Here is a 15327-nt window from a genome sequence, read left to right as displayed (position 1 = left end):
TTCCTTCCTTCCTTCCTTCCTTCCTTCCTTCCTTCCTTCCTTCCAAATTTCAGCTTCATTTCTGTTCTGAATAAAAAAAAAATCTATAAGTTTGTTTAAAAAGAATATATTTAGTGTTATTTCATGCTTTAATATCAATTAGATAAAATAAATCCTCAAAAGTCTAGACTTACACATTGATTTCTGTTCTGATGGCATACTGTAACTTGGATCATAAGCTCAGCGTTTAAACATTTCTCTGACATTTCTCTGCTTTTATGGTCGAATTTTAGATACTAATTAAATCAATAAACCTCATGATTTATTCTAACAGTTATTGAAAACTAAAAGCATCACAGTTCTGAAGCTGAAAGTGTTTAGTTGAATCGTAACATGATCCAATCTAGACTTGAGCGGTCCAATAGATTTTTGAATAGAGCAGATCTACTTTGTTAGAATCACAAGTCATATTCACCTTTCTATTATTTTGTGTTTTATAAAGCAGATTTTTTGTACTCCAAACATTATAGAAACTGCAGGATAAATCTGAAAATATCATTAATAGAGTATGGAGCCCGGGAAGTGGGTGGATGAAAAAGAACAAAGCATTTGAACTTTCTTTTCATGCTTTACCAAGATTTTTTGGGCTTTTGTTTTTATTCACTTTTTCCTCCCCTGACACGTCCCAGGCTTTGTAGAAGAGGGTTTGTTTTGAAGAGCCCTGAATTAAAAAAAGTCCAGTTGGAAAAACGATTTCAACCTGAAACAAAGTGCATATCTTTGCATACTTATTCAGTACTGTACATACAAGATCAATCAGACTTTTATTTGTTAATGAATCATGGTTATTTAAGGATCATCTGGTGCTTTTGAATTCTGCATCTGTTTTACAACTTAAAAGTAATTTTTTTTTTTTTATCTTCTCCAGGCCAGTGTGCGCCCAGTGTTCAAAAAAGGTAGGACGTCATTGTTAGAAATATTCTCTCACATGTAAAGCTCAACATATACTGCATATACAGCATGAAAGGTTTTTATTACTGACTTTTTAAGTATTTTATTTATTTTTTCCAACTCCAGATCCGGCTGCCGTCTAAGCCCTATTCCACTCTGCCCATCTATTCTCTGGGTCCCAGTGCAGTTTCTAAAGATAATGCTCGTGCAGGTCCGGCGCCACCTGAGCAGGAGAAACATGCGTTCGGATATGGCAGACACAGTCTACGGCGAAGGTTTTAGCTGAACGATTTCAAAATTCATTACAAGTCTGCTGTGCATATCCTCACCTTCCTCTCTGTTCGCAGGTTGTCGAAGCACAGCAGCAGAGAAGGTCAGTCGATAGATGACCTGGAGCTTCCTAAAGAGCTGACGGAGGATTGGGTCAGCATGGAGGTCTGCGTGGACTGCAAAAAGTTCATCACTGAGATAATCACCTCTAGCAAGCGCAGCCTGTGTGTGGCGTCGAAAAGGGCCCGCCTGAACCGCAAAACCCAGTCTTTCTACATGGCGTCCTCTAAGTCCATCAACTTCCAGCCCGGGGAGCGCCCCATTAATGAAGTATAGGACGTATTAAATTGCACTTTAATCCAAGTTTTTCCCAGGTTTTGGACATTTATTAATTAAATAAATAAAAAAAATCTAAATTTGACACTCCTACCAAAATATAAAGAGGTTGCCGTGCAAATGTGGAAGTAGTTTCCCTCTCAGGAAATGTTGCAGTCATTAAATTAGCTGTGATGCTAATGAATATGTGGAAACCAACCCCATGCCCATGCTGGGCCTGTTTCTCCCCCTAAGGTTAGAGTCCATGACTCAAGTTTGGGATGAAATGATGCAGAAAGCCAAAAGTTGTTGCGATGTGGTGCAAGTATTGCAGAAGCCCAATCATTATCAGCTGTCAATAAGCTTTCCCAGTTCCCCGTTTACTTCTTGCACTCAGGAAGATTAACCGACAGAAATGCACTGTACAGTCTCCTGTCTGGTCTGCTGGGGCAGATCCTAGCCTGCCTCTCATCCTTCCAGCAGCATTTTTTTAAAAATGTATTTTTATTTTTTTTTTGCCAAAAGTTTCACCTTCGTAGCCACAAATCAAATGAGATTTTGCTTTTATTCATCTAACCGAGGGACTCAGATGGCCTGTATGTTTCAGGGTGTATTTTTCAACATTTTTTTCGCCTATTTAAGCTAAATGTATATTCTGTGCAAGGTGCCAAATGTAATTTCTCTGAATGCCTTTAGATCTACTGTATATAGTTATAAACCAAATGAGGGTTATTTTTAGTTTCTCCTCCCCTTTGCTCTAAAACGGGCAGCAGACACATACATGTAGGGTTTAAGGATGTGTATAGGTTGTATATTGTTGCAAGATCAAATTTAATATAAACATTTACAGTTGAAGAGATGATTTTTCTATATTCAAGATTTCACCCTCTACATATGCTTTATTTAAAGCTGTGGGCTTTTGTTAGTATTTAATGTTCTGTAATAAGGTTTTATTTTTGCAGGGTTTATAAAATCCTGTGTTTTATGCGCCTGACAAAATTTCATCTAACACTTTATTTGGAGGAAAGAATCATATATTTAAATAGTAAAAAAAAAGAGTGCCATTTTTAAGAGGGTCGACTTAGAAGGCAATAATTGTTTCTACAGCAAAGCATCAAGGACCGAAAAACAAAAATTGAATGTAGAAGTTTTAAGATTTTAAGAAATGACTCCTCAACAGTTTTGCACACTTATATCACTTAATAGACACAAAGATAAACCAGCCTGCTTAGGAAAAAACATTGCCATGTAAAAAAAAAAGGCCCAGATGCAATCCATAAGTCCAGTTTTATTTTTGAACTTTGTAAAGAATGTGTGCATGCTGTACTGAGAATCGTTGTTTTTATCAGAGAAGGTATAATAAAGTCATCATGTTTCTTACATTTGACTCAGTCTTTCTGTTGAATGATTCATTTTTTCCTCAAATGTTATTCAAATGGTCCTCTGATTTACTGGTGCCGCACCAATTCACTGCTGAAGACGCTGAACAGATGAGCTATATGTATTTATTTATTTATTTTTTTCTATTTCATGAACCTAAAAGTGCCATAATACAATAAATCAATTATTACTACATGAATATGAAAGTAAAAATTAAACCGGAAACATAAACAATTCACAACTAAATAAAGGAAATATTTATATGTTAAAATGGTTATGTTAAAATCACACATAACATTCGCTTTAGCAATTTTCTGTATATCTAAGCGCTAAAATATCACAATTGAATAAGTCTATTTATATAAAAAAGTGATTATTTGAGAACAATCTGATTTGAATGAATCATGCTCTTTGAATAGTTAAATGTTTATATCAATGATTGAATTACATAATATGTCAAAGTCGTGATTGCCTTGGTATTTCTATAATTAAATAAGTATTAAAGACAAAGTATTTTTACATTTTTTAAATAATGAACTGGTTAATCAGTGACACCAGCAGAACTATTCTTAATTCTTTTTATTTTACAGCTAATGGTTTACCAATATTTATTTATTTGTGGATTTATTTATTTATGCATTAATTATTTATGCATCAAAATAATTCTTTTTTATTTACAGTTGATTTGTTTTCAAAATGTTCACATTTTTGTCACCTACCTTGCATTACACATGTAAAGACAGCAGAGGGCGATAGAGGGCCAATTAAAAATCCGTCTTATTAAAATTGTGTTACAGACGGTTTTAAATGAATCTGGTTCACGTTATTCTAAAACATGGAGCAATAGCAGCTTCACTTCAGTATATTTATTTTGTTTCTGTGTGATACACCAACAGAAATTAGAGCACATTTGTTTTGTAAAAATTCAACATTGGATTGTCATTTGTTTAAAAAAAACAACAACAAAAAGGCAAAGTGAGATTTGTGCACATTTGCATTGAAGATCCTGTGTCTACACTTCTAAATCTACTGCCAAAATTTCACCACTGTGGGACAATAAAGGTAATAATTACAGATCTTCTAGCTGCAGGTCTTTTAGGATATATGCTCAACAACTAAGAAATGTTTGCTCATTCTAGCTTAAAAAATGATTCAGCCTCAGCCATGTTGCTCCTGGAAGGAGGTTTTGTTCATATTTAGGTTTTTTAGTTATTGCTTATTATTTCATGAAAGTCAATGGCTGTCATTTTCATTTCTACATCCACTTTTGTTTATTTGAACCAGATTAAAGAGGAGTAAATACACTTGTACATCTATGTACTTGTCTTTTGTAATAGGACACCGGATCTTTCCCAGATCTATTTTTCCATGAAGGAACAGTGTTAAAGAAAACATTAAAACATCTAAGAATCCAAAATGGGCAATAAGACAACACTATAATCTTCTTGTATGTATTTTTTAGGCTCTGCAACCTTTTTCTAATACCCTATTTGCTATAAATACAGTTCTTTGAATTGCTTAGTTTCAGAATTTGTAGAACATCTCTTGTAGTCTTATATTATATTATATTATATTATATTATATTATATTATATTTTCAGAGCTTGAAAACTTATGTTGATAACTTATGAGAAAGATCTTTTGACAACAAAGTAATATACTTTTTTTATATCATAGGCCTACAGTAAAAAAAACCCAACTAAATTATGACACATTAAGGTATAAAGCGGTGCTTAATAATTACAGGAAGAGTTCAATTCCTCTTTGGTTCCTCTTAATAGTTATAAGGTGTGTCATAATACTAAATGAAAACTATCCCTGGTAACACCGACTCTGAAAATAAACTGGCCGGCCCAGCCATCCCCCTTTTGCAGGGTGACCCTCAAATGCTGGAATCAATTGAAAGGCAACAGGCAGTCATTAAAACGTCCTAAATGGGTTGTGTATTTAGCAGCGGCTCAGTGGTGCTGATCCTGCACGCTGCTCTGGGTGACTGAGTCAGACATAAGACATCCGGCGGACCATCACGTGTCTGTTTAGGTGATTTTGTTTATCGTGCTTGTCATTCTGAAGAGTTTGCTCAATCAAGTATAATGGTTGCCTCTAATGTGCTTATAGAGACACAGAGAAGAGGCTTTAAGGAGACATAAGTAAACTCATATTTGAATTATTTCACTCAGAATTAGTGTTTTTGGGCCACTTTCAAATGCAAATGGTCATGAATAAAAATGCAAAACATGCTTCTTCTTTCTACCAGGCAAACAGAGTCTCTCAGGGCGTAACTGGATACGTTGCTTGCAAGTGGGGCTACTCATACCAAACGCATAGTATGATAAGAATGCAAGCCATCAGGTCAAAAGGCGACATGTCAGTCACATTATATCATAAAGTTGTTCATTCACTACATTTCCTAAAGATCTGCAGATAAAAATAATGCTACATATTGGCTGACGGACATCGCACTGCTTTTTAATGGTGGCATGCAGAGCAAAAGGTTTTACCTGATAGTCATTGAAAAGTGCTCCTTTATATTAGCAGAGGAGGGTAGTAACTAGTTACAGTTGCTCAGTTACATATACTGGAGTAAATAAAAAAACAAAAAACAGAATAGTTTTACTTTACATTGCCACTATTTTTTATTTTACTTGAGTATTATCTTTTTACGTATCCCTACTCTTACTTAAGAAAACATTCTGACTACCCATCATGATTTCACTGAATAACTAAAAAAATTTACTTTGAACAAAACTGCCCCAAACATACACCCACCATTTATATTAAAGTGATATAATTAAATTTTACTTGATACAAGTTTATTGTTTTAACTTTACTTTTATCTATTAAGCCTCCTGTTTCATTTGCACATCAACATTGGTATTGGAAGTACCCTAATCTGCTCTAACATGTATAGCTACTGTAAGTATTGGTTTAAAAGGCCTAATATGATGACAAATAACCCTATAATATTGTTGTGTAATAATGTTATGTTTCTATTTTTAATTTCATTCTTTAAAACATTAGAATTTTTACAGAACTTTATGGTTACTTTATGTCTGTCTAATAGTAAATGTCAAAAATATCATATTAAAATTTTAACTGAATCTGTGCTTAAGTAGCTCATTTACCAAACATGTTTTAACCCTTATTTGAGTACCATTTCTATTCATTATCTACCCACATTTGGATATGAAGGAGATAATTACAAAGCCAGCCATGAGCAAAGAAGGGGGATGACTGCTGGAGGACATACGAACCACTTTTTCATTTATCTGCTTCATTCTCTCTCGATTCTCCCAGTCTGCAGAATGTTTTAGCTCAATCTCTAACATTATGCTATCTTTGGTTTTTCTCATAGTAGCCTCATCTGGTCTGTTCCTGATTGGCTTTGAAACCATCCTGGAGAGAAATATCAGCTGTGCTGCTGCCATCAACACCTTTGTTTCTAGATGTTGGAGCTTGGCCTGTTTTACAGTTTAGTCCTGCTTCTCTGACTGTAACTAACTATATGTGCTCTCCTTCATCCTCTGACATGGGAGTTGGCTCGGAGCTCGTCTGCCTAGCTGTGTATTTCTACTTCTTTCTGTAAATCTGAGATTGCTGAAGATAAGCAACAGCCCCTCATTATCCTGATGGATAGGCATCAGATCATTGTTGGTGGCATTTTCCTCTTTAAAATACTATAAAAAAATCAGGTAGATGGAGAGGCAAATCATTGGAAAGCACCATTGATTTATTATTTTCCACCAACTTACTGGAAGAGTACAGCACTGGTTTTGTTTCCTAAGAGTTCACTTCAAACCAGACTGGCTGACTTAAGAAGGCTCAACGATCTTAAAAAGAGACACATCATGCTTTGATCTAAATAGACAATTGTGACCCCCTTTAGTGGCTAAACCCTTTGGCGCAACTGGGTTAAATTTACACACTAGTGATTTAATCAATCAGTCTTCACTGATCATCACAATTGAGATTGTTAGTACAACAAAAATCTTAAAACAGGTTTAAGTGTTGCTTCAATGTCCAGACAATTGACAAGAAGTCTTATCATTCTCCTATATCCTACAATGTGCCTGTATTAAAAAAATTCTGCTTAGAAAAGTAGTCTAAAATCCCTCCACAGTCATTCAGTGGCACCATTAGCAGTGAACTAATAATATAATGTCTTAATATTTAGGCTCTCAGACCTGAATAAACAGATATTGTGCAAATTGCCTGAAGAGTTAAGTAGTTGATGACACATTGTTTTAAAAAGTGCTAGTGACAATAATGCATATGTTGGAATTATAAAAATGGTCTGGCTCTAAATGAAAGGAATAGGGTTTTAGAATCATGATGCAAATGCTGGATATCTCTGTAACACGTCTTCCACCCTGGTCTGTAGAAAACAGGTCAATGCATCACCCTGAGGCACTTCAAACACAGCATTGTCACATGTTCTTACATCAACATACTCCAGTGGCAAAAACATTTTCATCGTCTAATAACACTTAGGTATATGCACAGTATAATCAATAACCCCTAAACTACCAAGATCTTTTTTACCCAAAACTCTGTTTGTTGTAAAACTCTTTTACCCTACTTGTTTGTGTAGGACCAAAAGCCTTCAGTTTTACTGTGCATCAAAACAAGTCTTCTTCGATCTTCCTGAGAAATAAATATAAGCCCATTCATGAATAGGTAAACATTTGCCAAGTTTAATTTATTTTAAGAAACTTTCAACCTTTACAACATCTTATAGGAGCCTTGCAAAAGATTGTTTTCTTTCATGTCTTTAGGAGCTTGATAAGAAGGAATGTATTATTCACTATACAAAGTGCAAATAGCATTAGTTTGCAAAACCAAGCTCAGAGATTAACCATTTTTTCCTGGTTTAATTATTAAAAAGTGGAAATTATAGCTGCCACATAAAGACATTTCTTTTGTATGAATGTCTAGGATGTAATGTAAATACTTATCATCGAATGTAAATGCACAGATATTTTCCAGTGTGTGCAAAGCAACTTCTCTTTGCATCTCCAGTTCAACCATAGGTGCCCCGGCAATGCCATTGCCAACTGGTTTCACTTTGGTTTAGATCGGCATTAGCTGATCATTTCCAGCAGAGATTGAGCTCCTCTGAGCAAAGCTGTCAGTCTGAAACGCTGGCCAAAAATGATATCATACTAAAGGAGAGGTTTTGTTCATGGTGGGTTAGGTCTGTTGGAAACGCATACCAGTGGCAGAGACCCATGGTCAAAAAGCTTGTATGGTAGTGAACCTTTTGAAGTCCAAATGTCCGTTTTTGGGTCATAGCACTCGAAGCAATCAGAGTCCTCGATGACATCGTGGCCATTGAGAATGCGTCCCCCTGTGACGTATAGCTTGCTATTGATGACTGTAGCGCTGTGGTGCATCCTGCGCTCCTTCAGATTGGCACACTTAAAAAATTTATTGGCTTTAGTGTCATAAGCAATCATTCTCCTTGTATACCCTGAAAGAAAGCAGAATTTTTACCGATAAACATAACTGACACAATAAGGTTAAATTCTACAATCTTTATATTTTCAAACAACAAACTGCTGCATCACTCATCTTGTTACAGAGCAAAAAATTGAAGTCCTTTTTCCTTACATTCCCTAAATTTAAAATAAGAAAAAAAAAAACAATTGTATTGTCTTATTTCAAGTGCATATTATCAAATTATAATCATTGAACTTTATTGATCTCAAAATGGAGAAATTGACCTCTGCATTCAACCCCATCCCCTTGTGGAGCAGTGGCGCCCGGGGAGCAATGTGGGGTTAAGGGTCTTGCTCAGGGACCCAGATTGCAGGCTTTGCGGATCTAACTGGGTGCTTTTAACCTTCTCAGAGTGCAACCGCACTGCTCTAACCACAAGGTCAACAATCCCCAATTTATCATATTTTAAGAATATGATATGATATGATAATTCCATTGGCAATTAATATTATTTACCTACTCAAATTAAGGGTAAATCACTTAATTTTAGATCATTTTTGCAGTGTAGCACAGAAGTTCGGCAGTTTAGGTCAACAAATGTTATTCAGTCTATGCACAATCTACAACTGCCTCATCACAGGACCCAATAATACATTTTCAACAATATGATCAGACTTCACTAACCCTTTCTCCTATAGGAGGAAACTAAAAGTGTTTCTCAAACCTGATCACCACTCTGCTGCAGCACACCTGATTCAAATAATTGCATGACCGCCTTAGCAGCCTTCAAGTGCTGCAGAAGCACTCAAACATAGAAATGTATAAGTCAGGTGTGTGACAGTGAGGAGAAATCTAAAACATGCAGGGCAGTGGTACTTGAGGACCATGATTGAGAACCACTGAACTATATTGATTTTAGTAGTACAAGTAAACGACTTTAAACCAATTAAGAAGGTTTAGACTAGGAATAGAATTAGCTCTTTAACTGCTAAAGAGCTGGCTGTGTTTGCCATTTAAATTTTGACCTTTGACTCTTTGAGAAACTGTCATAAAGTCGCAATGAAACCCATTGTCCAGAGAGGTTGACAAATTACCTGAACAGCGGACTTCAACAACACTCCCAGTATCTAGAGAACTACTTTAGGAATATGTTTTGTTCAGTTTATGTTTTTAGAATTTGTAGAGTTTTCCCACATAACGAATTCTTATGCACTGTCTAGTATTTACTTCCTTGTTTTAATTAGGGATTGACCTGCTACAAACTCAGACGTTTGCTCTGAGTTGCATTTTAAACTATATACCCCTTATCAATCTTCTCACAGTAGTTTGCTGAAACGTTCCAAAATAGGTCATCTTTGTATCCCACCTTGTTGACACAAATTCTCCTATTTTGAAAAGTGCACCACTCCATCCTCTAGCAACACAAGATTCTCAAAAAAATAATGTTGCAACTGATACCATTCAGCTCCTTGTTTGTAGAAACCAAAGAACTGCATAAGGTTCAGAATAATAATCTGTACTTTTATCAAAGCTAGAGTAAAAGCTCTGTTTGCTTTGAAGATCTCAGCAAATTGATTTTATAGAGCACACAAGGTACATTAAGTAAGTTTGCAGGGTTTGATCTGAATATGGCTAGAACAGTCAATGTTTGCGCTCCTTCGTGTTATCCTTTGTGAGTTTCTCCATTTCTAAATGATTTTCAGATAAAGGAGTTTGTTTACCTCCTATGATGTAGATCTTTTCCTCAATCACAGCAGCGGGAGCACATACGTTTTTCACAGTTCTTGTCTCCAATCTGGACCATAAGTTGCGAGAGATGTGATAGACCTGACCCACAACAAAAATGTTGACAAGCAGTCTAATTTTGAGTCATTAGTAAAGACTTCTCAGAGAGGTGTGCCTTACCTGAATAAGCCGGACAGGGTTTTGCATGGCATCCTCCCCTCCAAACACATAGATCCTCTGATCACTAGCTGCAACAGCTGGATGAAGCACTGCAGTGGGCATCGGCGCCATGGCCTCCCATTGATTAAACATGCTGTTATACCTCTCAACTGACTGAGAAATTCGCTTGTCTATCCCAATACCTCCCAGTACAAAGATGAAGTGCAGATATGACACGCTTTGGTGGGCATATCGGGGCTCCAGCATGGGTTCCGCAGTCCGCCACTGGTTCGTTTTAAGGGACAGTGTGTAAACTGTGGCACTGACTGAGCTGTCCCCAGAAGCCATGCAGAGACTGAGGCCTCCCAGCACATAAAGGATGCTGTGGATGCACACATATGCTGCTTTGTAGAGACGTAGCGGCAGCTTGGCCAACCACTGCCAACGATGAGTCCTTTCGTCGTACAGAAGCGCCTCTCGAGAAGTCTGCTCGTTGTTTTTGCGTCCTCCAACTACCACCAGAGTTTCCCTACATGTGTACCTTCTTGGTGTGGTCCACAGGGGTTTTAGCTCACGGCTGCACTTGGTGCTAGCTGTGAGCATAAGACGGCGTACTGAGTCGATAATCTCGGTGCAAAGCGTAGACGACTGCACCAGTGGGTCGTTGGCAATGAACTGGAAGAGGTATGTTGGATGGATGTAGCGCAGACGAACCTTCTTGAAGAGATCGTGGATGGCACCTCTTCTTGAAAATGGGTCATGGTGGATCCATGCCAGGAGAGTCTCAAACACCTGCTCCTCTTCAGCACAAAGGCGGTCATCCTCCAGGTAGCACATGAGCTCAGGAAGAGACAACTCACAGAAGTCCTCTGTGGCAGCAACATCAGAGAAACACCTCACAGCCATCTCCTTTGCCTTCTCCTTCAGACTCTCACAGTGGAGGATCTCAGACAACCGAATCATGCTCAGACAGTTCTCAGGGCTAAGCTGCTCCTGCAGGAACATGGAGCAAGCCTCAAAAAGACCCCCATAGTGAAGCATTGATGCCGCCTGCATGAGGGGAAGCACATTCTCCATGGTGATAGTGACACAGCCTGTGTAAACATAGTCCACAATGCCAGTGAGCACGCTTGAAGAGATTCCCTTTAGGTTCACGCGGGCCTGGCTGCTCTCCAGAAAGTTGTTGCAGAACATGGCACGGAAGTAGGGGCTGCTAGAGACCAGGACATTCCTGTGGCAAGGGATCTCCTGGTGCTCAGTGCAGAGAAGCACGTCGGTCAGGATGCGCTCCTGCCGTAAGATGTTGAGCTGGACGAGTAGGTGGCAGGGAAGTTCTGAGTCTTTGAAAGAAAAAACGTCTGATTGTCTTCCAGCCATCCTGTTGATAAAGGAGGAAAGGAACACAATTCTTTTTAAATGAGAGAATACACACTGCAATGCATGTTAGTGCAACAAATCTAAAAAACTTAATAAATATTCAGTTTAGCTCATTTATAGCTTTCTCAGTGTGGGTAACCATTTGTAAATTCCATTGTAAAATAACCTCTTTCATTTTATGTAAATTGCGTATGATGTATTTTATTATTCCTTGACTTCTTTTTATTTAATCTGGCTTATTGGTATAAACACAGTCATCATGTTTTTTGTTTATTTTCCCAATCAACTGACATACATAAAAACAAAATAGGAACAACGACAAAAACAAAACAAAACAAAAATATAGAAAATAAAAGCAAGGTACTAATAGCTTTACTACTACTGTTGATTTTAGAAATGCCATTATCACTGCAGGAATTTTATTTGCCATGTTTGTTAGTAAGTTAAAAGCAAGATTTTTTTATGTTTTATTTTTCATTTTTTGGATCATGGTCCTGCATGACAAATAGAATGTAGGACTTTCTGCTCCCCTTATCACAGCTAATAATGTTAAACTGATGTTTTATGGTTTATTATTTATTATTAAGAAACACAGTGTGGCAGGAGAGAAAAGATTGAATACAATTCATAATTCAGGCAGCAGTTCATAAAAAGTTACAGTTTTCTGTTTGAAATGACTGTTTCTATAAAACATGAACAAAAACAGAGCATAGATTAGGAATTAAGTCGGTGTCCTGCAAGTTTTTACCTCTGTTACCATCCTCCGCCTCATACATGTCAGCAATATACAATACAATTACTTTCCAGTGTTATTCGATCAAAGTTCTTAATGTTAAACCTCTAATAGCAGAAATGTACAGAAGTCTAGGGACAGGGCCCCTTTCTTTTTAAAAGTTTTTTTTAACTTGAAGCCCATGTTTTAATTTGCATACTCCGTTGTCTTTCCCATTTTGAAAACAGTGGCTCAAAAGGCTCAGTTATAGTTACGCTTCAGTGTTTTGCACGAGACACTTCTATGAACCTGAAAAAACACTGCAGGCACATATATGTGATGCCGATGCTGGTGCAGTATTTACTAAAAAACAAAAGTGGCAATAAACTACAAGGTCAGTGTAAATGTGACACGCCGAAAATAGTCGGATGCAGTAAAAATGAACTACTGTGTTTTCATGGCTGCTCGTACTACAAACTCTAGCTGCTAGTCTCACCAATTCTAATGCAGTTAAAAAAAAGTTGTTGCACTAATCCAACCATTATATGTGGCAGTTTATTTTTAAACGGGTTTGTTAACCAGGGCTGCATTAAAATGGGAAGACAGAGAGAGTACAAGGTGTTTTTTTATTTTATAGAAATCAAGAGTATGTTATGTCTGCATGTGGGGCTACATTGCACATTATTCGGCCTCAGAATTAAGAAGATTTCATGCTTTTATTTAGGAATGGGTCAGCAGGAGGTGTGGCTATGCAGGCCACTACTTATGAAAGAACTTAGGATGATCATAACCAATAAATATTGCAGTAAGAAATTTAAAAAAGGAGCTATTCATTCAGTAAAAATTTAATTAAGCTTCCCTAACCATAACATAATATGTTATATATGCCCCATATTCCAACTTAAAATTTCAGCTGTTTAAAAATAAAGCATTTATACTTTTTCTATCTTTTTTAAAAACTGCCTTTATTTTTACCAATCTATGTTGATGTATTGGATGTTTAGAGCAATTTAATTAATGGCTATTTCCCAATATCACCCATATCTTAAATCCTGTACTGCAAACACTAACTCTGGTGATCTGGTTTTATTGGAAAGCAAGTAACTCATACAGAGCACCTGTCCTTAATGTGAATCACTGACTCTCTAATTTTCTATTTTAAAGCCCATCCTTATACACCCGTCCACCATTAGGCCACATCTGTCATCAGGCTGCCTATCACTGCTAACATTAAAAGGACTGTGTCAACAGACCATCTGTTTTTGCCTCTCCCTCACTCTGAATCTCTCCCTCAGGACACATTTCACCCCCTGTAAACTCTGCTGCTATTTTCAACATGTTATCTTTTGTTTTCTACAATATGGCTGCTCCCAAGGGCCAGAATCTGACCCTCACCAGGGGATTTTATCTGTGGTGATCAAGTATAAAATTCACTAAATGATTAGCTGCAATTTATCTGCAAAGGAATAATCATTTACAGGAGCCAACACTTTTAGATGCCAAATCATTAGTGTGTGTTATTGTATGACCTGCTGACGTCTCAGGGCTTTTATTTTAACCTAGATCTAATAGTGACGTGTCTTCCTTTGAGCAGTCTCTAAATAATTAAATCAAATAGTTACATCCTACATTTATTTTTCAGCTCTACTTTTGAATATTTTCCTGAAAACAGTTGTTCATGCTTTTTGTATTAGAAAATTGATTGCTCTACCTTGGTCACATTGTGGCTCTACCTTTCTTATACCTCATCCAAAATTCTTATCCATGTTGTTATCCTGAGCTATTTTCTGCATTTGTGTTGCTATAGGCTTAGACAGCTGGAGGACGTAGGGACCCCTTTTCATCCATCTCTATTCTCCCATTCTGCTGTATTTGTAAGTTCAATCTCTAACGTTATACTCTCTCTGCTTTTTCTCATCATACTAGCTATATTTGGTCTGTTCCTGTCCTGTTTTTCAGTGTAGTCCTGTTTCTCTGATTCTGACTAACTGTATGTGCTCTCCTTCATCCTCTGACATGGGAGCTAGCTCGGAGCTCATCTGCATGGCTGTGTGTTTCCTGGACAGGGCGGCCTGTGGAGCTTATTGATAATTGCCTTTTTTTTATCTCTGCTTTTTGTCAATTTCTGTTTCCTCAAATCCCTGTAATTAACTCAGAATGCAGGATCCAGAATTCAGGCGAGACAGACAGTGGAATACTAAAAAAGCATTTATTTTACGACATGCGGATTTGCAGCGGCTAGGTTAACCAGGGCTCTATCACAGGAATGACTGGTGTGACAGTTCAGTCCTGTGCCCAAAGAACGGGGATGGTTCCAGCCGGTCGGCTGAACAGAAGCAGCGGCCGCTGTCAGCGGAGGAATGCAGACAGGATAATCAAAAGAGCAAAGTCAAGAGGCAGGACCGAAGGAAGGAAGGCAAACTAATAAGACAGGGGCAGCCAGGATCAAAGGTGTAAAGGCAGAAACAGATCAGGATCATACAATCAGAACACTAAAGTAACACTAAAGCACTCTCTTCCCAAAAGGCTTAAGAATTATATGGCGCCAATAGCTGAGAAACAGGCAGCTTAAATAGGAAAGCAGAACAGGTGGATCTGATGAGAGTAGAGGAAAAGGGCAGAGCAAGACAGGTGAAAGGAATGAGGAATCAAGCCAGCAAACTGAGCCTGGTTCTGCTGGAGGTTTCTTTCTGTTAAATGGGAGTTTTCCTCTCCACTGTCTCTACAAGCATGCTTTTTTGTATGAGGGATTGCTTTCAAGTCAATGAGTCGATACACTCAGATGGCTTTCCTTAGATAGAGAACTTTAAACCAATCTGGCTGAATGATCTGGTTATATAGTCTCTGTAAAGTGCCTTGAGATAACATGTATTGAGAATTTGCGCTATATTAATAAACTGAATTAAAATTGAATTGAAAATGGCAAACGTTATCCTACAGCATAGAATAGAATAGATTTGGTTTATAAACATCCCATGCAATTGGTTAAACATCCTTACAAAATGACATTATAAGCTTCAT

General features: G+C 37.4%; 2 protein-coding genes across 4 annotated transcripts in view; one reads left to right on the top strand and one right to left on the bottom strand.

The window, feature by feature from the left end:
• Nucleotides 1-2883, top strand: part of LOC107092483 (protein spire homolog 1-like) — a 35594-nt gene extending 32711 nt beyond the window's left edge. For all 3 annotated transcript variants that reach the window (XM_015386983.1, XM_015386981.1, XM_015386982.1), the window contains 3 exons: nucleotides 908-935; nucleotides 1057-1205; nucleotides 1278-2883. In XM_015386983.1, coding sequence (XP_015242469.1) covers nucleotides 908-935; nucleotides 1057-1205; nucleotides 1278-1536 — 436 coding nt within the window. In that variant the 3' untranslated portion in view covers nucleotides 1537-2883. The remainder of the gene's footprint in view (nucleotides 1-907; nucleotides 936-1056; nucleotides 1206-1277) is intronic.
• A 4757-nt stretch (nucleotides 2884-7640) lies between these two features.
• On the bottom strand, nucleotides 7641-11595 carry LOC107092467 (kelch-like protein 38). Its single transcript, XM_015386964.1, has 3 exons — nucleotides 10239-11595; nucleotides 10055-10160; nucleotides 7641-8364 (listed from the first exon to the last, which is right to left on the bottom strand). Exons 1-3 carry the CDS (start codon nucleotides 11592-11594, stop codon nucleotides 8075-8077), a joined length of 1752 nt encoding a protein of 583 aa, XP_015242450.1. The 5' UTR covers nucleotide 11595; the 3' UTR covers nucleotides 7641-8074.
• Nucleotides 11596-15327: the final 3732 nt, after the last annotated feature.

This window comes from Cyprinodon variegatus, unplaced genomic scaffold (genome assembly GCF_000732505.1).
Source record: "Cyprinodon variegatus isolate N-32 unplaced genomic scaffold, C_variegatus-1.0 Scaffold382, whole genome shotgun sequence".
Taxonomy (NCBI): Eukaryota; Metazoa; Chordata; class Actinopteri; order Cyprinodontiformes; family Cyprinodontidae; genus Cyprinodon; species Cyprinodon variegatus.
Note: the sequence above shows the minus strand (reverse complement) of the source record. Positions and strands in the feature narration are given on the sequence as shown.